Source organism: Mustela lutreola, chromosome 4 (genome assembly GCF_030435805.1).
Source record: "Mustela lutreola isolate mMusLut2 chromosome 4, mMusLut2.pri, whole genome shotgun sequence".
NCBI classification, from domain to species: domain Eukaryota; kingdom Metazoa; phylum Chordata; class Mammalia; order Carnivora; family Mustelidae; genus Mustela; species Mustela lutreola.
The window spans coordinates 112,621,634-112,648,317 of record NC_081293.1 but is presented as its reverse complement, the minus strand read 5'-3'; the positions used below and the strand labels follow the sequence as shown (position 1 = coordinate 112,648,317).

The 26,684-nt window shown below is 46.1% G+C and overlaps 2 protein-coding genes across 3 annotated transcripts in view; one reads left to right on the top strand and one right to left on the bottom strand.

Annotated features, from left to right (window-relative positions):
• The window catches only part of HBP1 (HMG-box transcription factor 1), a 29,307-nt gene extending 11,802 nt beyond the window's left edge, over window positions 1-17,505 (top strand). For both annotated transcript variants that reach the window (XM_059170807.1, XM_059170809.1), the window contains exons 4-11: window positions 1,968-2,106; window positions 2,444-2,555; window positions 2,652-2,764; window positions 5,031-5,187; window positions 5,901-6,045; window positions 12,063-12,380; window positions 14,871-15,012; window positions 16,144-17,505. In XM_059170807.1, the coding sequence (XP_059026790.1) occupies window positions 1,968-2,106; window positions 2,444-2,555; window positions 2,652-2,764; window positions 5,031-5,187; window positions 5,901-6,045; window positions 12,063-12,380; window positions 14,871-15,012; window positions 16,144-16,161 (1,144 nt within the window). In that variant the 3' untranslated portion in view covers window positions 16,162-17,505. The remainder of the gene's footprint in view (window positions 1-1,967; window positions 2,107-2,443; window positions 2,556-2,651; window positions 2,765-5,030; window positions 5,188-5,900; window positions 6,046-12,062; window positions 12,381-14,870; window positions 15,013-16,143) is intronic.
• COG5 (component of oligomeric golgi complex 5) overlaps window positions 17,502-26,684 on the bottom strand; it is a 300,018-nt gene continuing 290,835 nt past the window's right edge. Inside the window, exons 20-22 of the mRNA XM_059170806.1 lie at window positions 25,054-25,180; window positions 24,507-24,586; window positions 17,502-18,144 (exon numbers count right to left, since the gene is read on the bottom strand). Of these exons, the coding sequence (XP_059026789.1) occupies window positions 18,030-18,144; window positions 24,507-24,586; window positions 25,054-25,180 (322 nt within the window). The 3' untranslated portion in view covers window positions 17,502-18,029. The remainder of the gene's footprint in view (window positions 18,145-24,506; window positions 24,587-25,053; window positions 25,181-26,684) is intronic.

Genomic DNA, 26,684 nt, shown 5'->3' with positions numbered 1-26,684 from the left:
TAGTGTAGCTCACGGAAAGTTGAGTAAACCTCTCAGAAGATAATCTATATAAATAAAAACATGAAGGAGTAGTTCCCCAAAGATAAAAACTTATTCTCTGCAACATCTTCTGTGCTTCCCTTCCTCCTGGGAAACAAGACCAAGAGTCACGCTCTGCTGTCTGGCCTGCCTCCTCACACTGTCAGCGGCTGTTCATGCAGCTTCTTATAGTGTGTTAAACAGTGTTAGTAAGCTTTGGATGTCTGAAGTCCGTAACTGTACAGTACCAAGGGGTTAAGGACAGGTACCATTTACATTACCCCTGCATAGGTAGAGGGATGAAGAGACCAGTTGTGTTGGGTGTTTCAGACACGTATGGCATGTTAATTTTTACAGAATGTTTAGGCCATACACATTTTAGAACATTGCCTTGTTACTTCTCCTTAAATGGTTCAACAGAAGAACTCATAAACCCCAATTTCTTTTATTAGTCCTGAAGGCAGAGATATACTTAAGGACATTTAGCAGTCTGGCCATTCTCTAATATCATAAAGGTCTAAATGTTGGGGCGCTTGGGTGACTCCGTTGGTTAAGCAGCTGCCTTCGGATTGGGTCATGATCCTGGGGTCCTGGGATCAAGCCCCGCATCGGGTTCCCTGCTCAGCGGGGAGCCTGCTTCTCCCTCTCCCTCTGCCTGCCAGTCTGCCTGCTTGTGCGCTCGCTCGCTCTCTCTCTGTTAAATAAATAAATAAAATCTTAAAATAAAAAATAGTATTTGTATTTTGAAATCCAGAACTGGAGAGTTTTTTTTTCTTTTAAGATTTGATTTTATTTGACAGCACAAGCAGGGGGAGCGGCAGGGAGAGGGAAAAGCAGGCTGAGCAGGGAGTCCAAAGTAGGACTTCATCCCAGGACCCAGGGATCATGCCTGTAGTTGAAAGCAGGTGCTTAACTTACTGAGCCACTCAGGCACCCCTAAGGGGTTTTTATTTAAGAAGGGACATGAACATGAAAGCATAGTTTTATAGACCCTTATCAAAAAGTAACTTCTGCAAAGGCGTAATGAAAAAGTGTTAGGATAACATAAAAATCGTGGGGCTAACACAATTTCTCAGGGAGTAAGGGAACACCTGGAAAGTGAGATGTCCCTCCCCCTTTAACCAGCTAAGAGGGTTAGTACAGACTTGCACATACTTTGCTCTGTTACGGCCCAGATTCCTTCCTGTTTGGCACCTCCGAGAACTGTCCTGATGTAGGCCCTTCGGGGGTGGGTTGTTCTCCCAGAGCCTGCAGTCTTCCTCCCTGTTGCTCTCCGAACTCCTGAGCTGAGCACATGGTGCCGCTAACCCTGGCTGGGCAGGCTGCCTACTGCTCCCCCTTCCGGGAAGGGTTGGCCTTTTTCTAAGGTGGTCCTGGGGGAGAATAACTAGCCTTGTGAGTAGATGCTTTTCCGTATGTTTGTATCAGAAAACAAGAAATAGTGTCCATTACAAGAAGTTGCAAATAAGCTGCTTTCTGCTATAATAAGTTGAAACGTTTTAGCTTCAGGTAGTTCATTTCCTCTGCCCGGTGACAGGTGGTTGGTAGGTGGAGGGTTCCATGTTGGTCCCATTCAGCTTAGATGCCCTGAGTCAAAATAGAGGAGAGAAATGGACAGGGAGCCCTGTACGTGAGCCTTCATGAGTGAGGGTATGCATGTTTGTGCGTAATTACTGATGTCTGAATAAAGGAACAAATAATTTGGAATTTAAAAATACATGGCTAAATTTGAAAAAAGAATGGTATTTAGCATGTGTGAAGAAGGCTTGGGTAAGAAGTTAAGGAATAGTGTTCTCCAAGTGAAATCTTGAAGTCTTTACTAGTATTTTCCATAAGTGTCTTATTATATGTGTAAGTTGGTATTAGGAATATGAAGTTCTTTTCATCAAAAAGAAAGATCTGTGTGTAAGGACCTCTGCTTTATGGTTAAAACTGCTTCCTTATTTTAGATCATCTCCTGTACACATCATAGCTACTAGCAAAAGTTTACATTCCTATGCACGCCCTCCACCCGTGTCCTCTTCTAAGAGCGAGCCAGCCTTCCCTCATCATCACTGGAAGGAGGAAACACCAGTCAGACACGAAAGGGTGAGTGTGTTCATGAGCATAAACTTACGAAGTTTGCACAACAGTTGAAATATGTTAACTTTCCTTTTCTCAGAAGTACTTAGGAAGCACGTACAGCTGGGAAATTGTCTCACTGTTCTAGCGATCAGGATTCCATTTTATTTTTGTTACCAGTGGGAACGTATGTTGAACCAAACTTCCAAAAAGTTCAGTTTTCAAAGGCGTTTTTTTCCCCTAAGTTTACAGTTTAAGTTATTTATTCAGGAGGAGAGAGAGAGAGCCAGAAGCCTTGAGATAAAGACAGATATTAACAGAATATGTTACAAAATAAAAAAGTTTCTGATGTTTTTCTCCATAGGCAAATAGTGAGTCAGAATCTGGCATTTTCTGCATGTCCTCCCTCTCTGATGATGATGATTTGGGCTGGTGCAATTCCTGGCCTTCAACTGCTTGGCACTGTTTTCTGAAAGGTGAAAGAATGGTTGAATTTTTATAGCTGACTTGTATAGCATGCTAGGCACATACCTAATTTTTTCTTTTTTTTCTTTTTTTTACTTAAACTTCAGGCACACGACTGTGCTTTCATAAGGGAAGCAATAAGGAATGGCAGGATGTTGAAGATTTTGCTAGATCCGAAGGCTGTGATAATGAGGAGGATCTCCAAGTGGGCACTCACAAGGTGGATTTAAAATTCGTAAAACTTCCAAGTCTTTCAGAAGGCAACCAAGCTCAATACTAATCTATAGGAGCATTCTCTGTTTACTTTCGTGCCTAAGTGACATCTTACATTTTAGGAAGAGGTTTTGTGACTGTGTTACGGCTCAGCCAGATGGAGCACCACAGTGACTTAAGGCTTACCTTTGTAATCATACTTTCTTAGATGGGAAAAAGATATATTTCTTAGCTGTTTTTGTATGTTCTATGTTGGGGGAGACTAAACTGGCATTTAAAATAAAATGAACAAATGAACCAAGGCTTTTTCTTAGGTAAGGTACAAAGGAGTTAATTCCCAAATGGATAATTGAGAGTTGATTATATTAAGTTACTTTCTAAATGATCTGATAAAATACTGGCATTTTTTAAGTTGATAAGCAAAAGCTGTAGGTGGCAGGTGTCAGAAATGTCAATTGGTATCTTTAAAATCTTAATTTTTGAAATCTCGAAATTCTCTATCTCTACTATAGGCAGAGAAGTTGGGCATGTGAACTGTGCTTGTTTAAAATTCCTGTTTTGATCCTGCAGTTACTTACTGTTGAGTCTAGAGAGAAATAGTCCCGACTCAGCTGCCTTCCGGTTTCCCTCTTGCTGCTCTTCACTTGTAATCAAGATTGTCTGGTCTGACTTCAGCCTCTGCCATTCTACTCAAATTGTCTCAAAGGTTCCTAGCTTCATTCTGATTTCTAGTGAGACTGCTTGCTTTGTTTGGCATCTTTGCAACATTTGACTCAGTGAGTCGTCTTCTCTTGATTTGTGTAGCGTGGCACACAAATTCGGGTCCCTGCTGTCATCGTCTCTGTGACTGGTGGCTTTTCCGCCCATGGTGCTGAGTGTGAAAGTAGGTTCTGCCCCTTGGCACTTCTTTACCATTTCCTTTGTGCCCATATGGTCAGCAGCAGCTCCTTGGTGGGCCTGTGGAAGGCGCTCTGTTGTTGGACATAGACCTGAGCTCTGGTTCTGATTCTTCAGCAGCTGTGTGTGATCAGTGTTGGGCAGACTATCAAGTCTGCTGCGTGTTGGCTTCCTGATCTGTAAAATGGGGCTGGATTCATTTGGATGTCTCGTAACCCTAAGAATGAGAAGATTCTGAAATTTTTTTTTTTTTTTACAAATATATGGCTGTAGCCTTCCCCCGCATGTTGGACATCTGCATGTGGCTATCAACCAGTCCTTTATGCTTGACTTATTAGTATAACGGAGACTGGACCCACCTTTTTCTTCCTCTTCTTGGCCTCCTTTCCCTCCCTTCTTCTAAACATACTGTTAACCTTCTTGATTGGTAGATTAAAAACCAAGAAGTTGACTGTTCTCTCCTCCATCCATAGTTAGCGGATCAGTTCTGTTTCTCTAAAGATGCTTTGCAGTTACCCTTCCCTCCTCCGTCACTTCTTCCTCCCGCTAGTGGAGGAACGGTTGTGTACTAAAGCTTGCCGGTGGCCTGTCGGTCTCCTTGGTTTCTCTGTGAATTTAAGGGAGGGATCCTGTGTAGTTAATGTGTTTCCAGAACCTAGCACCTGGCTTGTGCCCACTGCTCAAATATTGGTTGAATTTAAATTTAGCCTGGTTCTACCACCGCAGCCCTTGTCGAATAAGACTAATGGGTTTCTTTCCTCCTGTCTTCAAAGAAATTGGATACCAGAGGCACCTTTTATTCTGCAGACTTTATCATCTTCTTAAAGTGGACCGTTGTTAGTAAAATACTTTCATTGACTTGCAGTACCCTCTCGAAGGAAGGTTTGGGCACTTCCCCAGTCCTTAAAACTCACCTTACTAACTGGCCTCTCCTTCTTGGGCTTTTTTGCCTCACCTTTGAACTCGCCCGTATTTCTAGCAAATACTCAGCACTCTCCAGAGCAGTCACCAGTTTCAGCTGTTCCTGGCATTGAGGCACATTCTTCTACCTTCTCAGTTGCGGTTGTATTCCTTTAAATCCCAGTTTCAGTGGGAGCAGAAAGCTCTTCCTAGTCTCTCTTGGAGTTTATACCTCCCTTCATTAAAGTCCATTAGCATCATTTACACTTCACTTAAAATGCTAATTCCAGTCTGCTTTACATGGTAGTGATCTATAGGTGAGCCTTTCATCATCACTGGGTGGAAAGGGAGGACCTACAGGCAGGGATCCTGTCTTGTTTATTGTGACCTTTTCCACAGAGTCTTACATGTAAGGAACTTCACTGTGTGTTGAATTAAAATTTGCCTGTTTGTTCACTCTATGCATGTATTTTCAGGGCTATGGTTCTGATGGTCTAAAGTTGTTATCACATGAAGAAAGTGTATCATTTGGCGAGTCTGTACTGAAGTTGACTTTTGATCCCGGTACAGTGGAAGATGGCTTACTTACTGTAGAGTGTAAGCTGGACCACCCTTTCTATGTTAAAAATAAAGGTAGGGCTTCACTTTGAATTTATAGTAATTTTTTAAAGAAAGCTTCTTAAATCTATAACTATGTCTTGTGTCACAATTCTTTGATGATTAAGAAAAAAACTTGAAGGGCGAACTTCTTTCAAACTTCAGAGAACTACCCTAGGAAGTGCCTTATCATAATACCTACTGATGTGTATGCGTTTTAGCAGGAGTCAGGCCGGGCTGTCCCTCCCACGGGTAGGAACTCTTAGACTCGCATAGCACACTATATAAGCAGCTCTCTGTTATCTTGGTATAGTTTGGGGAATGGAGTGTTCCAGTAATTGCATTTTGGTTTAAGATTACCAGATATGCTATATATCTGAGTCACTTTTCTGAGATCTGTTACAACATCACCATGTTAAAAATGATAATTCAGAGGCAATATATTTCATGGTCTCAGTCATCATCATCTATCACTTAACTATCTTGTAAATTGCTGGAAATGCCGATTGATGAATTCTGTGTATTAATAAAATGCTGAATTAAACTAGTTTTGGAGAGCTTTTGCATCGCTTGAAGAAAATACTTGGACTTGCTTTTTGGCAAATATAAAGGATATGTTAAAAATCTGGGACTTAACTAATAACTTATTTTTAAGGCTCGGAAGTGATAGGTATATTGTAGAATAAATAATTAGGGTCCCTTCTGTCCATCTATATCCTTTATGTAACTGCTGTTTGATTTAATTTTAGGTTGGTCATCGTTTTACCCAAGCTTGACTGTGGTACAGCATGGCATTCCATGTTGTGAAATTCATATTGGTGATGTATGTCTACCTCCTGGACACCCCGATGCCATTAATTTTGATGATTCAGGTGTTTTTGATACATTTAAAAGGTAACACTGGGTTAATTCTTTTTTTTTCTGTTAATTTTTACCTTTAATCTCTTTAATGATTGCTAAGTCAGATATTTAGGAGATTAAACCTAAAAGATTTGAGAATTCTAAAAGGACTACTAAGAGGAAGTATGTACATGATTAAATGAAAAAATAGGTAGTATAAAATAATAATTCAAGGGGAGCTTTTCACAGAGTAGTCATATAGGAAACCTGGGAGTTCATAAAATATTTGATATTAGATTAGGAAAAAAACCATACTTTATGTGACCAAGAACTATAGAGATGAGTGTTTTGATTGTTATAGATCTAATAGTTATATGTATAAAAAATTGCTATATCTAGCCGGCTGTTTTCACCAGACCACAAGTCTCCTAATAATGTTTTTTTTTGTAATTAATCGTTTTCTTTTCTTAACTGTTTCTTTTAATATTCATTTCAACCAAGGGCATTAGTTGCATGAATGAACAAATAGTAAAAATAGTGAAAAATTGACATTTGGAAAATCTTAAATAGGAAAGTGATTTTTCCTGAGAACAAAGTAAGTATGCAGGTGTCCTGACACTCAAGAAGGCTGATGTGATCAGCTGTCTTCAGTTTGTGTGCACCTTTTTTGGTTTTAGCACTGAAAGGCCCATGGCCCTGGATGCCGCTCAGGCCTGGGCACGCTGGGGTTGTGAGTTACCTACACCTAGGGATTAACCAGAGAAAGTGTGTGTAGGTATCTGGGATTTTAAAACTCATTTTTTTCTTTAAGATAATTATTAAGTAGAGAATTCAGAATTCCTGCTGGCCTATAGGTTTTATTTCATTCATTTTAACATAAAACATAGTTAATAATATACCTTTATTTCAAAAGGATATGTGAGGTATTGTTTTAAAAAAGCAACTAGCACAGGCCCTGACACAGGTTATATGCTCAGTAAACATCTGCAGATTAGAATCTAAATGCCATTTGATTATGTTCTTCATACATACTGTTCTAAAAATTATAGAGAAACGAGACAGTTTGAAGATCTGATACTCTAAACATTCTTAAGATTTTGGTGAGAATATTCTAGAGACACAGAAACTTTGGAAGATAATTTGGCTTTATTTTATAACACTGAATATCTGTAATAGTTGTACCTAGAGAAGTGCATGTGCCCTAGAGAAGCAAATTCTCATAGACATGCGCCAGGAGAGATGTAAGATCATAGCTGTGTTGCTCAGGATAGCAAAACCGTGGAAACAATGCAGTTAGTTGTTCATTGCAGCGATTCAGCAGCTGCAGAACACATACATAAATAGTGATGTAATCATACGACAGAATTATAGGTGGAAGAAGAATGAGCCATAGCCAGACATTGTAAAACATGAGTCAGTTTTTTAGAAATAATGTTAAAATTAATCTCAGAAATATGCATTATCATTCCAGTTTTTATGGAATCAGATGTTCTGTGGAAATACATCTAAGAGAATTTAAATCTAATTACATTTATATAATTTTTACACAGTATGTATAATATACATTGTACAGTTAGGGATTCAGCAATGTGGGAGGGTGACTCATGGGATTTAGTTTGTAGTCACACTCATGCCTAAGATTTCTTACAGTGAAGGGATACAAAGCAAAATTACAAAAAGGCAAGGCACGTGGGGTGAAGTCTGGAGGAAGCCAGGCTTCCAGGACTTGTCTCCCAGGGGAGTCACACATGCGTGCATCTCTCTCTGCAGCGTGTGCTAACAGCAGGTAGGCCAGGGTGTCAGCTTGGGAAGCTGTTGGGCACTCTCGCCAGGGCTTTGCCGGGAGCTGGTCTCTTAGGCTGCCTTGGCCTTGCATGTACCGATTACAGACTTTCAAAAGGAAAGCAGGTGTTTAGGGCAAACCATGTTGTTTGTACATGCAGTTTAGGCACGATGAGCCACTCTTACCAGTTGTGGAATGATGAGAACGCTCCTTGAAATCCTAAGTCCAGATGCTGGTCGAGGGCCAGCCTTGCACGGATGCCCTTGAAGGGAGAGCAGTCTCTCCTGTGTTAACTCTTCGCTGCATAACAAGACTTTTACATGTTACGTGCTGATACAGTTGACGTATTAACATGATTAATGCTGCTGTACTGTTTATATATTGTGTTTATGAATTTTTTCTTAATACCATACTGAAAAAGTAAGGGGATGATAAACTGTTCAGGAGAGTGGTTTTTCTCTGGGGGATGGCAAATGTGGAACTTTAGTGAGAGAAATATTCTATTTCTTAATTAGTTTGTGGGTTTACACATTTATTTGTACACTTTATAACATAAAAGTTCTATATATTTTTTATCTAGCCATGTTGTAAAACTCCTTTAAGCAAAAAGGAACACTAGGCTAACTCATTCCTGCTTTGCCAAGATGGTAGGTTCCCATCACTTGGTCCCACTGAGTGGCAGTCACGCCTGAGATGACCTTGGACATTGGTCTTGTTTTGTTGTGGAGTGAAGCAGCATTGTCCCTTCTGCTCCTCATAAAGGAGTGGAAAATGGGCAGTTTGATCCAGGGGAAACCATGACAAAGTTGGGAAGCATGAAGTTGCTTACATTCTCACTGTGGATTAGATTGACTTCGTGGGTGAAGGGAGGTGCTTCCTGGTGTAAGGAAGGCAAGAAGGGGAAGAACGGCAGGAAGAAGAAACCCATGTCTGAGAGGGAGCCCCGGGGTAAATTCCGGGGAATCTGGAGCTTTGGGGCCAGCTCTTAGGTCCTGCTGTACAGAGAAGGACATTTGAGTAGATTTTAGCTTGGTAAGGACCAGAAGTCAGCACAGATGAGCTCTTAAACACAACTTCCAGTTCATTTGTGGAAAGGAAGCTTCGGAGAGCATGATTTGGAGAAGCCCATTTGAGCCACAGAATTGAGGCCGGTCTTCTGGCATCAGGCAGTTTTCAGTCACTTCTGACTCTGTGAAGTTGGCATTTCTGTTCCAGTGATAGAATTTAACAAACTTATCAGGAGCCCCGTCTGTGCCCCTGGGGCTGTACACATGTCACCTGAGGTAATCCGCGCCCAGTGAGATGACATCTCCCTTTGCAGGGGGTGGAGATGGGGCACCATTAAGGAGCTAAAACAGCCATTAGTTTCAGAACCAGGTTTCAAGTCTGTGTCATCCGAGGACTCCGAGTTTAGTGCTCTGTTTACCAGTCTAGGTTCCTTCTGCAGTAGCAGTAGACACCCCAGTGAGTGCCTGCGGGGCGCTGGTCTCCGCTGAGTTCCGTGGACGCTGTTGTGGTGGCCGCACAGCTGCGCGCTCTGTGCGGACGTTCCTCTCCGAGACGTTAACTGAGCGATGCGTGGGGTTTGTGACCCTCTGCCTGCCCAGTCCCCCCGCTAGTGAGTGCAAGAGGTGGGGTTGAGCCCAGTTAAAATCCTACATTATTACGTTGTATGGCATTTACCTTCTCAGTCGTCAAATATTCGAGAGCCCGGTGTATGTGCCGGGCATGGGGACTGAAGGTCTGGGAAGACGGGGCCCGCCTCTTGGCTACCCGTCCGAGGAGGAGTGGGCCCCGGGGCTGTGTGCGGCCCGCGTGACCGAGCTGCGGAGCCAGGCCACCTGCGCCCGCACCTCGGCTTTGCGCGGCTTCGCGCTGCTCCGCTGGGGAAGCGGGACTCGGTCGATGAATTTCGCTGCGGCCTGTGAAACCGGCTGTGAAATGATCATGTGGAGGGACGAGTCTGCGAGTGGCTCAGACTGGCGGTTTACAGAGCTACTCCTGCTGTGGGGATCTCCTTGCTCAAGTGACAGCTGGCCAGGCGCGCAGGGGGTTGCATGGAGGCCGCAGGGAGAGTGCGGGCGGGGCTCCCCGCGGTGAGGCGCGCCCCCACTGTCCGGGCTGTCTGTCCGGCTGTAGGCTGTCGGGCTGGGGCTGTCCGGATTGTCCTGGGGCTGTCCGGATTGTCCGGATCCTTGAGGCTTGCTTTTAGACAGTCTGGGTCCCGTTTTAATGCTTTTGTGACATCAAAATCCAGAATTCTGTGATTACGTATTTCAGGCTAAGGACGTTGTATCCATAATGGAAACAGGGCAGGCTCCATTCGCACCACTAGATGGTAGAGTTTTCATATTTCAGTAGTTAATGAGCTTGCCTGAGAATTGTGTTAAATCTTTTTTGGTATTTCACATTGTAATCATACTTTTTTTGGTGGAGATGAATAATTCCATGTCAGGTTCATTTATAATGCTTTTTTAATTTTGCTGTTTTTCTCAATTATATATGGGAGGAGCTTGAGGATAGCAAAAATGGTTTCCTTAATGTAATCCTGACTGCTAAACATCGATCAGATGGTTTTGGAGTCATATTTATGTTGATTTCATGTGATACCTTAAAAAAACCCCACAGGAGTGGTTGATAATTGGTAGGAGTCATTTTTATTGTGTACAGTGAATGGCGTGGGCCTCACGCGCTGCGCCCGCTCCGACCCTGTCTCTGGAATAATTCGTGATCTCCTGTTGCTTTACCTTTAGGCAGATACTTACTATTCCTGGAGCTAATATCAACCTGTTGTGATAGATCCCAGAATTTCTGTTTTAGGAAGAGAGTGGGAGAGTAGGGGCTAGATTTAGAATAAAAGTTGTTTTTTAAATTTTATTTATTTATTTGACTGAGACACAGAGAGGGAACACAAGCAGGGGGAGTGGGAGAGGGAGAAGCAGGCTTCCCGCGGAGCAGGGAGCTGGATGCGGGTCTCGATCCCAGAACCCTGGGATCATGTTCTGAGCTGAAGGCAGACACTTAGTGACTGAACCACCCAGGCAACCCTAGAAATAAAAAGTTCTCTATTAAGAGAAGAGGTATAAGCAGTGGGTGTTAACACATTTGGAACAAAAGAAATCTTGGACAGGTGTAATCTTTAGGTTTTCTTGTCTACATTAGCTCTACTTTTGAGGTAGTATTTTCAGTGAACCTGATTATCATTTGTTCACCTTGAGGTCACCTGGGGGCAAGGCGGAGCACCGTGGTTTTGGTGAGGAAATCTAAGGGCTTTGGAGGTGGAAGGATCCGATTGGGGGCTGGATTTAGTAGTGTGGGGCCTTGGGGTAAATAGTACTTGTTCCGTTCTTGGCCTGTTTATTTAAAGAGAGGCTAAGGATACTCGCTAAGTGAGCTTGTTGGGAAAATGAGAGAATATGGATAGCTGGTTTCCATGCTCACGTAAACTGAATATACCTGCCAAAAATACGGAACCTGCCTGATGAGTGTAAGTTCTCACTTCTAAGTTATTAAACTGTGTTCTAGATGGATGGCCTTTAGGGGTGATGGATGTGTACATGACTGTCTTGATGTAAAAAAACAAAATTTTAAGTTCCTTTAGCTGTATTCAACTGCTTTTTTTGAAAAAAATTTTTTAAGATTTTATTTATTTGACAGAGAGAGATCACAAGTAGGCAGAGAGGCAAGGCAGAGAGAGAGAGAGGGAGGCAGGCTCCCTGCTGAGCAGAGAGCCCAGTGTGGGGCTCTATCCCAGGAGACCCGAGCTGAAGGCAGAAGCTTAACCGACTGAGCCACCCAGGCGCCCCAGTGTGTTCAACCACTTTTGACTGTCCTTCCCCCACACTTTGCCTTGTCTAGCAGCTAGTCTCAGGCCTGGTACATGCCTGCTGCTCCATCTGAATTTTCTAGCTTTATTTAGACTTCTGTAGGCCAAGAAATCAGATTATCAAATTGGTCAAAAAGTGAATTTAAGCAGTAATTAAGTGGGTTGTGTGGGATCTGGAGGAGGTACTTGCTATGGATAGTGTGCAGATTATAACATTCTTGTGGGGGGCTTGAAGTTTTCTTAACTTTTGTAGTCTCTGTAGATTTAAAAAATAATAATTTTAGTCCGTGCAGATACAAGCTTTCAGCTTACAAGCAACTATCAGTGGTGAGGTGGTTAGAGTTGGGCAACATACACATTTACGTTTCCAATCAGATGTTAAGGGTTTTGTTTTTGTTTTTTAATCATGTTTTTACAAACCAATTAAACTGAATTAAAACCATGTTAATAAATTTTTTTTAGCTATGACTTCACACCTATGGATTCTTCTGCAGTCTATGTGTTAAGTAGTATGGCTCGTCAGCGTCGTGCATCTTTGTCTTGTGGAGGGCCTGGAGGTCAAGACTTTGCAAGATCTGGACTCAGTAAAAACTGTGGCTCACCAGGATCATCACAGCTCTCTTCCAATTCCTTGTATGCTAAAGCTGTCAAAACCCACAGCTCAGGGACTGTGAGTGCCACTTCTCCTAACAAGTGCAAAAGACCAATGAATGCCTTCATGCTTTTTGCCAAAAAATACAGAGTTGAATATACTCAGATGTATCCAGGGAAAGATAACAGGTAAAAAGAGTATTTCTGATTCTAATAATTAACACTCAGTGCAGTTTTACAGGAACTGGGGTAGTTAAGTAAACTTGTCCTCCAAAAGCTTTTATTACTATTTAAAGATTTTTTTGACTTAGCATGAGAGAGGGGCAGAGGGAGAAGCAGTAGCCGCCTCCCCGCAGAGCAGGGAGCCCGATGCGGGGCTCCAGCCCAGGACCGCTGGACCACGACCTGAGCCGAAGGCAGATGCTCAGTTGACTGAGCCACCCAGGCGCCCCCCTCCCCCAATAGTTTTTATTATTGAATTCATTTTCTTAGGTTGACTTTAAAAAGTTTGGAATTTTTAGGGTCATGGGTAAATATTTTATAATACCTGGAGAGAATTTGGGTTACCTAAGGATCTGCCTTCTAAAATAATATTAAATGTTGTTTGCCTATTGGAAGTCACAGTTCTAACAGCTGACTGTTCCATCTTTCTAGAACAGTTTCTTGTGTCAGATCTCAAGGATGTCATTACAACTGTGTCATAACGGAATGGGCAGGCAGTGGCAATTTGGACAAATGTAGAAATCATTATAAACTGCCAAAGATGAAACTCAGAACCCAGGGATAAAATTGACTCCAGTCTTTTCCACTCTCTCTGTTTATACGCTTAGCTGATCTCTTAGTGAGCGTCCTCTACTCACTCCCTCTCTCACCAGCCTAAATTCTTCCTGTATTTAAATTACTTCTTCCAGTTTCCCCAGTTCCCTGACAATCAAAGCTACTGTTTTCCTTGATATCCTGAGAAAAGCCAAATGATTATCCACGTAAAATAACTGAGTTTTGAACTCGAGGTTGAACGTCTCATGAGCTTAGCTGCTACACAGAGGGACAGGGAGTGGTCATGGTTTCAGATCAGCGTCACCATTCGGTGTCTGTAGAGGTTGTGTAACCCTCGCCATACGACGGCTAGTTACAGCCGCCACCCCACGGTTCCAGATCTCTCTTGTAAGGAGAACTTCTAGGAGCTCCTCTGCGCACCTTTCAAATGCACAGCACAGCGGTACTGACTGCAGCCGCTGTTCCGCACCTGACGGCCCCACGGCTGGCTGACTGCACAGCTCAAGTTTGTACCTTTTGACTCCCTTCACCTATTTCGTGCACACCCCACCCCTGGCCTCTGGCAGTTACCAGTCTGTTCTCATGAGCTACATTTTTAAGGATTTACATTTAAAAAAAAATATCTCAAACCAAATGCACTTCTTAATTTTTTTAAGACTTTTTAAAAAAAAATTATTTGATAGAGATCACAAGTAGGCAGAGAGACAGGCAGAGAGAGAGAGGAAGGGAAGCAGGCTTCCTGCCAAGCAGAGAGCCCAATGCGGGGCTCAATCCCCTGACCTGAGCTGAAGGCAGAGGCCTTAACCCACTGAGCCACCCAGGTGCCCCCCAAATGCACTTCTGATTTGGGAATTGATACCTAACGTTTCTTACTGATTTAACTGGTAAATGTGTCAACCGTTATGTGGTACCTTTAACCCATTGTAAAAACTGGGTTCTATTTTGATAAAGGAAGATGCAATACGTTTAATTGCATCAACTTACTGGGAAAACTACATACACATCTGTCCGTGTCCATATTCACTGCACAGTGACTTCTTGCTAAGCAGTAGAGCTGCGCTGCTGTTCTTCCAAGGCCTGGACGCCCCACTTGAGCTTTCACGTCAGGCACTGAGGTCACTTGTATACACTTCGCACAGCATACGTGACCTTTTGTGTCATGGCATCCATGGTTTCTGCATGTTCTGGATGAGATTTAAACACTGGTTTTAGGAGCAGTTTAACAAATATAAATAGAAAATAGCTTTAGATTTCTATCTTGATGTGTTTTATTCAGTTGGACTTCTTTCCTTTGGAGTTTATCCAATTTTTTCTAGTACGGAGCTCACCTAGGATTTAGTTGGCGTTGTGTTAGGTGGGGAATGGTCCGGAGCGCATGGTTAATGCCTCCACATTTTCACTAGGGTTACAGGAATAAATGAAACTGATCACAACTATTTGATGGGTTATGTATGAGCACAAAAAGAAAGCAAAAATAGCTCTTAATACTTGATGCTGCTGATAGCGAACACTGCCTTGCTCTTTTAAGCATCTTTGAGAAAACTGATGTACATCAGGGTAGAGCCAGTGGTAATTTAAACCATTTCACTGAAATACCTCACTTTTTTCTTTAAGCTCTGTAGGACACTGAATTTGTAGCCACTTTAGATGTTCTCTGACAACTGGAACTGGCACTATTCCAGGAGGCTTTAACTGCCAAGATTATGATGAATGGGCCCATGGAACTGGGATTTTACTGGAAATGATGACTATAGTCTTGACCTTTTTCCTTCTCTCTGTTGGACAAGATTCTTGTCTTTTTTTCTTTTAACTTTTGACTATTTCTTTCTGAGGTAGCAGCACTGGACATGCGTCTTACAAGAAATTCTGGCCTTCAGCATCGTATGCATGTTTATTTTACAGAGCCATAAGCGTGATCCTCGGCGACAGGTGGAAGAAAATGAAGAATGAAGAGAGAAGGATGTATACGTTGGAAGCAAAGGCTTTGGCTGAAGAACAGAAACGCCTAAATCCTGACTGTTGGAAAAGGAAAAGAACCAATTCAGTAAGTCTCAACAACTTGTTGCTCAAAAAGATCTTGACTTTCCCCCATAACTGTACTGGTGTGTGGAGCAGTGTTTATAACCTTGAAAAAGTGGTATCGAGTCTCTTCTCAGCCTTTTTATACTTCACGACCTAATAACGTTTTACACCACCCCGTGAGGCAGGTTGCCTTTTTTTTTTTTTTTTAAATTATGAAGTGCCCTTTACTCTTTAGCATGGAAAGTAGAAGTGTCTAGCATGCTTAAGAAGAATGTTTATCCAGAAACGTTGAGGTGGAAAAATAATTTTGGAATGGTAGGATTTTTAGTTGGGTTGAAAGTTGGGTATAACCAACTCAGTAGTACGGTACAAAATCTTTCTAATTTGGGGGTGACATGTCCCAGGAGCTTTTTTTTTCTAGGACACATTAACTTTCCTGGGGCCTTCTGACATTTGCACAGAACTTCTAGATTAAAAACCTCAGGAAGGAGAAGAAATAGGCCTAGGAAGACTCTACTAAATGAATTCACACCATAATAACACAGCCTTGGATGGAGCGGATTCTTACAATGTTTCCATTACTAGGCTAGCAACTTTTGAGTTGTGTTTTTAGATTAATTCTGAAGAAAACTTCACATGATAGAACAGAGTGAGCTCAATTTGAAGTACCATTTAAAAATGAAGGGAAGACGTCCTTCGCAGCGGGAGGACTAGTCAAAGAGGTCTTACGTCCGTTTTGTGGAGTTACGAGTGACTTTTTCAAGTAACATGCAGTTCATAATCGCTTACGTGTATCAGGAATTTCTTGGTAAAGCAGCAGACGGTGGTCCGACTCCAGTAGAAGAGGGCGGCTCAACTGGTTTTTTGAAGTTATTACCTTAGACTTGGGTGTGGTAGGACTTGGCCTGGATCGCCTTCCTTTGCTCCTCTTCGCTCTTCCTAACCCATCTCTTCTCACTGTTTTCATACATTTTTCTGGATGCCTGAGCTGTTGGGTGTTACCACACTTTAAAAAAGAATTGTCCCATTTGAAAAGGTGATCTTTTTTAAAATAGTAAGTTTATAAACATTCTATTCTCCATCTTAGCTTTCGTTTGTAGAATTACTGTGTATTGATTGGTAAACATTCGCTGTGTTCATTTTCTCTCCACAGGGCTCGCAGCAGCATTAAGCCAGGATGTGCTTACGTTCTTAAGTCTGTAGTTGCAGAAACACTGTTGACGGAGGGACTTAAGAAGATCAAGGTGTCACCATTTGTCCTGAATTCGTGTCACCATAAGATACTGATAGCATTGAGTCTTGAAATGATTTAATAATATGAGTGAGGATTTGCTTTCTCCATTAGAGCATTAAGTAAGCTAAAACTATCAACATTGTAAACCAAATTGCCTTATTTTTCTTCCAAACTTCATATATGTCTATCAGGTAATATAGGCTTGAAAATTGATATCCTGTGGTGCTAAAGTACAGTAGAAAGAGAGGAGAGTGTATACATGTTTTATTTTAAATTGTACAAAGGGGGAATTTAAAAATATGTAACTGCTGTTTATACATTGGCTCCTTACTGCTTATTAATCTGTAATGTACACATAGTGGAAGGAACAGATCCGGGAGCTGGCCTTTCCTCGAGCAACCACCGCATGGCCCAGCCTCTGTGCCAAACCCGGGAGCTCCTCGTCCGGCCAGGGCCGCGAGGCTCCCAGAACGCGGCCGGTGCGCGGTGTCGGCGTCCCAGCACGCACACCGCCTGCCACAGGGCTTCCCGGGCACGCCGGGCGGCAGCACCCCCCAGGACTTCGGGCGGAGGCCTCGCGCAGGGGCCCGGTCAAGCTAGTTAATAGCATTGGGATATAGTCACTGTCATGGTGCTGTTAACAGTTGACACCATTGTATTGTTTAACTTTGTGTTCTGTATCTCCTCAGCCACATATCTTAAATATCTTGTTTGTCATCCTATGTGTATGGTGGGGGCAGACTTTGCACTTACTGCAGTGCGACACGTGCACTTTACTTTCCCTCCAGCTGTCTGAGGTGAGAGCGCACACGCTTTTGCTCTGAGCTACAATCATGGCTTTTCATGTTACTTACCAAGTGGTGTTTCTGATTAGGAATCACAGCTGTAAAATTGATTTCAGTTCATTATACTTCTTCATGATGTTGCCCCTAAATTTTGCACACTATATTCTTGTATATTATTTCAAATAAAATGGAAAAAAAAAAAAGCCTGTTTATCTCAGACTTCTGATTGAACTTGACTGAACTTTATGTCTGAGTCAGAACAACAGGTGCAGGGCATGGAAAATATATTAAGAAGTTGCTGATGGGGTTTTTAAACATTAAATTAAAAACAAAATGTTAGTGACAGGTCATGGTCAATGGAAAAACAAGGATCTAGATTATCTATGTGTAAGGTCTTTGTAGACCAAAAATTGTTTTTAACTTGACATCTCTGCTGCAAAGTTGAAGAGCCAGCCCCCAAAGCCTGCTTTTAATAAAATGACACACACAGTATAAAGATAGGCGTGCTCTGTCTTTATTAAAGATACTGTAAGAGAGACTTAACGTATGACCCTATGTCTTAGCTTTGGGAGATACCAGCGGTTCCCAGACTTCACTGCATATTGGAAACACCTGGGGATGTTTTTAAAAACTAATGCCTGGTTCCCACCCCGAGAGGTGTCACCAGAGGTGCACAGGGGGCATCAGGATTTCGAAAGCTTTCCAGCAGCGACTCTGATGTGCAGTCGGATTTGGAAGTCACTGGGCTACACACCTGGTGAGGGCAAAGGTTAATTGGGAGCAGCGGGGTATTTGTAACTTGATCAGATCCCTCTAAAAGCAAAAGTAAAATTTTGACATTTTACGCTAAAAGGAGATGGGCTGAAGAGGTAATATAACAGAAGATAACAGGTAATACAGAGAGGCGGACTACAGAAAGCAGTGGACGGCAGCTGGTTCTAGAGCCCACGTTTCTCAGGCGAACTGCAGCTTGGAGCTGGAGCTGGGGCTGTGCGAGGGAGATTGGGAAGTAGTGCCGGGTCACTGGAGAGCAGACATGGCTTTCTGAAGCAGCTGCACCATTATGGGATAAACTGGTGCAAATTCTTTGCCTTCTCTACTTCTTACTGATTGAACGTAAGCTTCCAGAGTTCCCCTGAAAACAAAAATGAAAACAATGTCAAATAAAACCACTTAGCAGGTTACCAATGTATAAAAGCAGCCCATTTCTGGAATCGCTGTGTCCAGTTCCACAAGCTAAGTGACAAAGTGACAGCCTTCAAATGTCTGGTGGTAGCATTCCCATGGCTACCGCCTTAGTCCAGGAACACCGTTCCTCTGTGTTGTACTCCGTGGTCTCCTCACACACAGGCTCTGCGGCCGCGGGTTCTCCGTTTCCCTTCCCTTCTTCCCGGGTGCAGGCAGCCTGTGCTGTTCCACAGAGCTCACCAGGGGGAGCCCGCCGCCGCCGGTCAGCGCGCTCAGGGGCGCGGCGGGACGCGGCTGCCGCACACGCGGTCACGGTCAGCCGGGGCGGTGCCTCAAACCCCCTGACCTGGAGGAGAGGAAGAACCCCCAGGGAGACGGTACTGCCGCTGGGCTCGGAGTTTCAGCGACTTCTGGGATGAGGTTGTGTAACTTTAGTCAGGAAGGTGCGCTACCAGCGGTTAAAACCATGACGGGGGTCTGCGTTGGGTCGGGGACCCGCGAACCCGCGAACCAGCCCGGCCCGGCGGAGCGCGGCGGCCGCTCACCGCCCGCGGCTTCCCGGCCACAGCCGCAGGCGGACCCCCCGGCCGGGCCCGCGGGGCCTATACCACCTGCCGTCTGCACCTTTATGGAGAAAGTTCTCTAATCTCGGAACCGCATGATCTGTTTAAGTGTTGTATCATGTTTAACTGGAGCTAAGAATGGTTGAAAGATTTTATTAGTCTATTTACGCCCCAAGTGGAACAGTAAAATTTGTCATAGTCCTACCGTTCCAAGTTTCACGCTGAGATGAGATGAGCGCGTTTCTACAAAGAGGTGTTACTAATACCTCCACTCGCTCACGGACGTGGTGTCAAGTCTAACACGGAACTCGTAACCGGTTTTTCTCCTCCTAAACGCTGCGCATACTGACCCCCGGTCAGATGTGCCGGTTATTGCTCGCTCTGGGCCCCCCCCTCCCCCCCCCCCCGCCGCTTCATGGCCCTGCTGTGACCCGTAACGGAGTTCCCGGTCTCATGTCCACTCCGACCTCCCTCCTGACTTGCTCCGTCTGTGTTGTGGGCAGCATTACCCGGCTTCTCTCACGTGCCCTGTCAGAAACAAACTCCTGTCAGAAACAGGGCACTCCAAACCCCAAGAACAATCGGCACCGGGGAGAAGGCTCCTGGAAGCCCGGGGCTCTGGGAGACAATGATGCGCAGGTGGGCGCATCAACCGGAACCGTGGGCCACCCGTGGGGGACCCTGCTAATGGGAGGGACCGTGGGGTGGGTGGGAACTCTCTACCTTTTCAAATATGCTGTGAGCCTAAAACTACTCTAAAAAAGAAAGTCTAGGGGCGCCTGGGTGGCTCAGTAGGTTAAGTGTTTACTTTCCGCTCACGTTCTGATCCCAGCGTCCTGGGATGGAGCCCCGCATCGGGCTCCCTGCTCAGAGGGGAGCCTGCTTCTCCCCCCTCCCCTGCTCATGCTCTATCTCTCACTATCTCTCTCCCAAATAATTAAATAAAACCTTTAAAAAATAAAAAATAAATCTATCCAGGCGCCTGGGGTGGGGGCTCAGTCAGTTAAGCGTTCCACTGGTCATTACCACTCAGGTCATGATCTCCTGGCTGTGGGATAGAGCCCTGCTTGCATCAGGCTCCGTGCTCAGTGGAGAGTCTGCTTCTCTCCCCCTCTCTCTGCCTCCTCCCCAGCTCATTCTGTCTCAAATAAGCAGTCTTTTAAAAAAACATAAATTTTAACAATTTCAGAAAAAAGTCTATCAAAAAAAGAAAAGAAACTTGGGGAAAAACCCTTCAGGGTAGTGTTCTGCCCCCCATCTCCTATTTCAGCAGAGGCCCCCACCCCGCGAGCCTCTATCTGAAGTCCTCTTTTCATCTTCCTCACAGATTTTTTTTTTAAAGATTTTATTTATTTATTTGACAGATAGAGATCACAGGTAGGCAGAGAGAGAGAGAGAGAGGAGGAGGCAGGCTCCCTGCTGAGCAGAGAGCCCGATGCGGGGCTCGATCCCAGGACCCTGGGACCATGACCTGAGCTGAAGGCAGGGGCTTTAACCCACTGAGTCACCCAGGTGCCCCTTCCTCACAGATTTCTACCCCCAGTCCCTCCTCTCCCCTCGGCTTCCATCTCAGTCCTGTCGTGTGCTGCCCCGATACCTGGCGCCGCCTCAGAACACGCTGCGCCATGAGGCCAGCGTCTACACTCGCCACCCACGGAGCACCAGCTTCATCGTGACCTCCCTGCTGGCCTGTGCTGCTGCGGGCTTCTAGGTGGTTCGCTGTGGCCTAAAAACACCTTTGAATCGTGCTTCCATTGTTTGTGTTACTTATACAGGAGCAGAGCAGCCTCCCCCCACTCGTGACCCCGAGCCCGACCCCGAGGCCCACCAGGGAGAGTTCCCATGAGCGGCCAGCATCTCGCTGAAACAAAGCCGTCTCTGCCTACCAGGGTGGGGCTGCGAGAGGGCCCTTTGTCTCCCACCACACAGCCTCTCCCCACTTTCCCGAGACCCATCCATCCTTCGAGGCCTTTCTCAGCTCTCGTCCTTTGTTTTGGGAGGCTCTTCCGGGCCGTCTTCCCTGCAGGGCACTCTGCTAGGGGACAGCTCTAAGGCCTTCGTTTTGACAGAGCCTCTTCTAACTCCAGGCAGCACGACAGAAACCCCCTTGGAGCCCTGAGAACTGGTGAAAAAGGTCTAAGACTGCGGCATCAAGAGCTGGGGCTTCGTGGGACCCTGCACTGTGGGATTCCTGCCGGCCGGCTCCAGGCTCTGTTCGAGGCAGGACTTGCGGTCAGCGGTGTGGACGGTCAGCGGTGTGGACGTCAGGCTCTGCCCTATTACTGAGTTGTGCGATCCTGGCTCCTTTGTGAGCCTCTTTGCTCAAACACCCACATGATACACTTATGAGAATTAAGACTGTACTGGGAAGCACCTGGCGCTCTTCTAGGAACATCTCTGGACCCATAAGGCACTCAAACACAGTTCTCCCACCAGGCTTCCAGCGGGCATCAGCACACCGTGCCTGGTGCCTGGTCAGTTTCCCTCCCAGGAACGTAACTTCATGTGGAGCGGTGGGGCTGTTTCGTTCCTTTATGCAGCCCCAGGATGTACTGCCTGACTGATGCATGATCGGTAAATTTTTAAAAATGAATCAGAAATACAGGAAGATAAACTGTAATGAAAAGCAATGACAGGAGTGCAGAACAAAGTGAATAAAGGGGAAACGGCACTGTAGGGTTCACAAAAGCAGCAGCTACATGAAAAATGAAATTTCATGCTCTTAGAAAATAATGTTTTGGAGACGCCTTAGTTCATGTCAGAGCTGAACCTTCGTGAAGGCTTTATTTATAAAAATCTTGCTGCTTTTAGTAATATTTTTCAAGTTGCTATAGCATCCTGGGCAATCGCCCCACTCCCAAAATGTAGCCCCTGCAGACTCGTACACAGGACAGAAATCCCCAAGGGCTCGGGCTGTCTTTGACACAGCGGTGTCTACACAGCAGTCTAAGATATCAGTACACTGAAATTCACGGAAACTGCGGTTGATCTGAAGTGAATGAGTTAGATCCACTGTAATAAAGGAACGAAAATCAACTTCACTTCATTTGCATTCAAAAGGACAAGACATTACGTAAACTACACGATATGCAGAAGAAAGTTGAGAAACAAGCTCGGTTAGTTTTTTGGTATTCATGAAAAACACCATCAGAACTAGAGGGAGAAAAACAGATTAAAGCTACCCTCCCACATAAAATCAGAACAGGATTTTCAAGCAATTATTAAATAACTTCATTTGCTTGAGCAAAACATCAGCTTTCTTGGAAGTCAGGCCAAGCATTATGTAAGAGTTAGTCTCAAGTCTTGTTTGTCATCAAAATGAGCAGATTGTTAGTTATCCTTATTGAAAAAAAAAAAAGCACAGGAATTGCACAGCTAGTAGAGGAAAGACTGGTGGTAACACGGCAACACGGCTCAGTATGCTATAAACCAGCCAAGTAGAGGTTTTTATGGGACACAAAATCCATTTCTGTCGGGCATTAAGTATGAAATCTGTCAAAGATTTAAAGATCTACCACCTGCCTTCAGAGCCAAGAAAGCCCCTGACTCCCCCAGGCCCTGTCCTCACTCTCGGTTCCGTCCAGGCACCCAGGCCACAGGTATCTAGTGTGACAGGGACACCAGGAGGGGAGACCAAACGTTCCTCTCATCAGCCGGGATCCTGCTGCTCCGCAGAAGGGCCGAGGAGCTGGGATGGTTCTGGGCCTGCAGGCCCTGGGCCATAGAGGGAGGACAGAGGGTCCCCAGCCGCATCTGGTGGGGACAGTTGTCTCACCATTGAACAGATAAACAGCACCGAAGGGCCAACAAAGCTCTTCAGCATTTCTGACACGGTGAAGGAGCGGAGGAGGAGAGTGCCGTGGTAAGAGCTGCGGCCCCACGGGAGATGGGGAGAAGCCTCCCCTCGCCCCACCTCTGCAGAGCCAAGGCATCAGTCCTCCTCTTTGCTGGACACTCACTCAGCACCCACAGGGCCCCAGGCCCTCCCTGAGGCTGCCGCCCCTGCCTGGTGGGCACGGAGGACCCCCAGCGGGCTCCCACTCACACCACCTGCCCCACGAGTCAGCGAGTCCTCCGATTTTAACAGGATCGTGACTAGTACCCATTCACGCTCTTGAGAAACATCTGGTGTCGAAAGGAAACAGAAAGGCAGGCAGAGGAGGCTTCACTGTTCGCCACGCACTCAGCGGCAGCAGAGTCTCCTGACCTGGCCTCTTTATGACAACTGAGCATACTGTGCCGGGGGGACCGAGGAGCACGCGGCAGGGTCTCCCCAAAGGTCAGAACAAAAATACTGACATTTAAAGAGCAACAGTCACCCTGGGCTTATCTACAGGGGAAAGAAGTTCATCTAGTGCTGCTTCGGCTTGCACGGACCAAATTAGTTTTGCAGTAATAGATAAGAAAGAACATTCTCTAGGACAAAGCTCCTCTCCTTGCCAGCAGCCTGGGCTGTGGTAAGAGCACGGTGGTTTGGAATCCCCCCCAGAGGACTCAGTGTGCTGCCCGGGCCTGGAGGTCCTGACAGCCGGCGTGTGTGACAGATAGGCCTTATTTTAAAAGCCTGACAGTGCCTCTGAGCATGATTTTCAGTTGCTAAATATAGGCTTAGCAACAGCACTGGTGATGAAATCACTCAGGAGACATTTTCAAGAGAAGCAAAAGCAAACAGATTTGTGATGTGCCCACAGCAGGACAACTGTTGTAGATGAACTCCTTCCAGCTCGCTAAGACACACAGGAGCCCTGTTCAATTAACCTCCTCCTCACTCCTCCTCAGCCCAGAGTGCTGCAGCTTAGCCCGTCTTTGAGACTCCGCAAAAGCATCCACCCAGACACCACAAATCTCCGAGTTAGCCCCAGGCCAAGTCTCTCCTCTATCCCTAAAGCCCCTCCCAGGGCAGCTCAAATTGGCCCCTTGCACTGACGGGAGGCGCCTCTGACCTCCTGTCCCAGTTCTGGGCCCGGATGCTCACAGCTGGGATAATGGGCTCCTTGCCCACCCTGGCTCTGGACACCGAACCCGAGGGCTTGGGCTCCCTCCCAAAAGCCACCACACTTGTGTTTCTCCACCGTCTCTCCTGGCCTCCTCCTTGGTGGAGTCTCAACCTTGGCCGTGCTGCAGACCTGCCCGGGAAGCTTTAGGAAATCCCAGGGCCGAGCGCCTGCCCTGGACATTCTGAGGTGGCTGAGGGGCTGGCCTGGACACCAGGCTCTCTCCAAGCTCTGTGAGGGATTCTCCTGTGCGTGTGCGCTGGGGCACCATCCTGCCCCATCAGCCCCTCTCCACTCCCCTGCCCTGCTTTGGGGAACCCAGGTTATGCGGCTTTCGGAGGTCTTTCAGAAGTACGACTGACTGAGATTTGGAGAACAAGGGTGATGGGAGTTGCATGATGTCACAAAGGTTTCTCGAGGTTGGCCACTATGTGACAGTGACATCCCAACATGAAGCAGAAAATGGGGACCTACAGCAAGGAGTCTCTTTGTCGCCGGCCCCCGTTCTCAAACCCAGGGTGCACAGATCCTGGGCTGAGTGGGGCATGGGGCAGCCCACAGCCATGTGAAGATGTGAGAATGAACGACCCTGTGGGGTGCTCTGGGCACATGGTGCCACCGAGGGGGCCCGGCCACAAGGAGGCGCCACCGTGTGTCCACCCACGCGCTGCTCCTCCCTCCTCCCGGGCGCATACCCCCCTCTAGCCTGCGGGCTGCTAGACACACAGGTGTCCCAGGGGCGCACGCCTTACCTGATGAGGAGGAGCCGGTCCTTTTCAGACGGGTGGTCATCCAGCCACTGGGAGAAGCGTGCATGGGACCATTCTGCCCTCTGCAGGGTTGAACACAAATCAGAGAAGACAAAGTGCATCAACATTCTTCAATGGATAGTACGTGGCACAAGCAATCTCAAGGATTCCCAAGGTGAAATCACCCAAACACCTGCCTGAAGGAAGGTGGCAAGCCTGTGGTGCACCTTCTTGGCTCCCAAGGAACTTTCTGGATTAGCCACTGGCAGGAGGGCTAGCAAAAGTGGGGCCTCCATCAGAAAAGCTTTACAAACATGAGTTACTTGAGCCATTACACTTAGAAGGTGAATTCGGGCTTCCTCGGGTAATTTGCACAGTGCTGAGAGTCCCGCTGGGGGTGGGGACTCTCCTTCTTGAATCACTCACTTCCAAGCCAGGGATTCATGACCAAGTAAGGCAAGAGAAGGCCAGGAACGCAGTCCGTGAGTGGGGCTCTGGATTTACGGACTGAAGAGGGACCTGTAAGAGCATTCTGGATTTACTTTATTACCTGAAAAGGGGACTTCAGCTCAGCGGGTGCTCTGGTAAACAAAAACTGAATAATGATGCTGAACGGAATAATGTCCCCCAGTGCGGGGCTGCTGGCCACATGCTCGCTTGTCTGGAAGAGCAGCGGTCTAAAGGAAGAACACGCAGTGGTTATTTCACATTGTTCAACCCTGAAAGAGGTGCTCTGCTAGACTAGCGCGTTAGCAGATGGCAGTGGCATAACGGAAGAGCGCTCACCTCGACTGGCGATTCCATAGCCATTTCTTAGTCACCCCCCATTCGGCCTGAAGACAGACAGACACAGACACACAAACACAGCCTGCTGTGGCAGGCTGACCTGCCCTTAACCTCCTTCCTTGGCTTACTGGCCTTCAGGTCTGACTCGATCTCCAGGGGGCTCAGCAAACCCCCCTCTTCGAGCTCATCTGATGACCAGGCCGGAATCAAAGCAACAAAGGAAGCTGCAGGTAGTTATAACCTCCAGCTTCTCAGCACAGTCAGAACTTCCAGCTTCCACTTCCCACAAAATCTTCGGGCCATAACCTAATGGGTAAATGTAAACACTGTCTACACCACTTTCAAATGGCAATTATGTCCTGTAGGAACACAATTATTACCTTGCTGAACACCCCATCGAGACCTGTGCCAGCTCCCTTCCAATACATTACACATCTGGAAGGTCAGCCCCCTCTATTTCACAGGGATGTGTGGGCAAATCCACCAGGCACCCGTCACCTACCACCTTTGCCAAAAGGCTGGCAGGAGTAACTGGAAGCTTCCATTGACCTCTCCTTGGCTTTGGGCTCTGATAGACAGGAGGTAACTTCAGGCCCAGCCGTGGTGGCTGAATCTGAAGAGGAAAGATGGCAGCGCGGTGCCTCCACCAGGAGCAGAAACGGTTCAGCAGCATGTGAAACAGCTCTGTGTCCTGTGCTCTTCCCTCGCTCGTGCTAATCACTCCCATGCACACAGGAGGCCGGCACAACCCAGAGACCGGCTGCTTCCTCACACAGACAGCAAGGTTTCATGTCAACAGTCAGGAGTGCGCTCAACAGGCAGGTGGTTCTCACTGGATCCAGACTAATCTTCGATTTTTTTTTTTAAAGATTTATATTTATTTATTTGAGAGACAGGGAGAGCGAGAGAGATCACAGAGGAAGAGGGAGAAGCAGACTCGCTGCTGAGCAGGGAACCCGATATGGGGCTTGATCCCAGGACCCTGGCATCGTGACATGAGCCTGAAGGCTGACACTTGACCATCTGAGCCACCTGGGCGACCTCTTGGAATGTCTTTATATTAACTATTCCGTAAATGAAATCTATCTCTGGTAAGGATTTTTCTAATTTCAAGTATTTTCTCAAATAACATAATCCTTTAATTTCTTTAGTTACTGTGGACACTTTTCAGGACATTTGTGTCATCCATCACCAACAACCCATAAAGCTGCACACCGGGCCCTCCAGCGTTGGTGGCGGGGGGTGAGGGCCATCCTCATGTGTACCCCTGAGGCTGCGGCACCCCTGCCCTGCCGATCCCCAAGGCCCCAGTCATCCGGCAGCCGGGCAGTAGGCAGTGAGTCGGCACCTAGGAAGGTACGAAGCGGTTGCTGAGGGCGGTTCGGCATGCTCAGC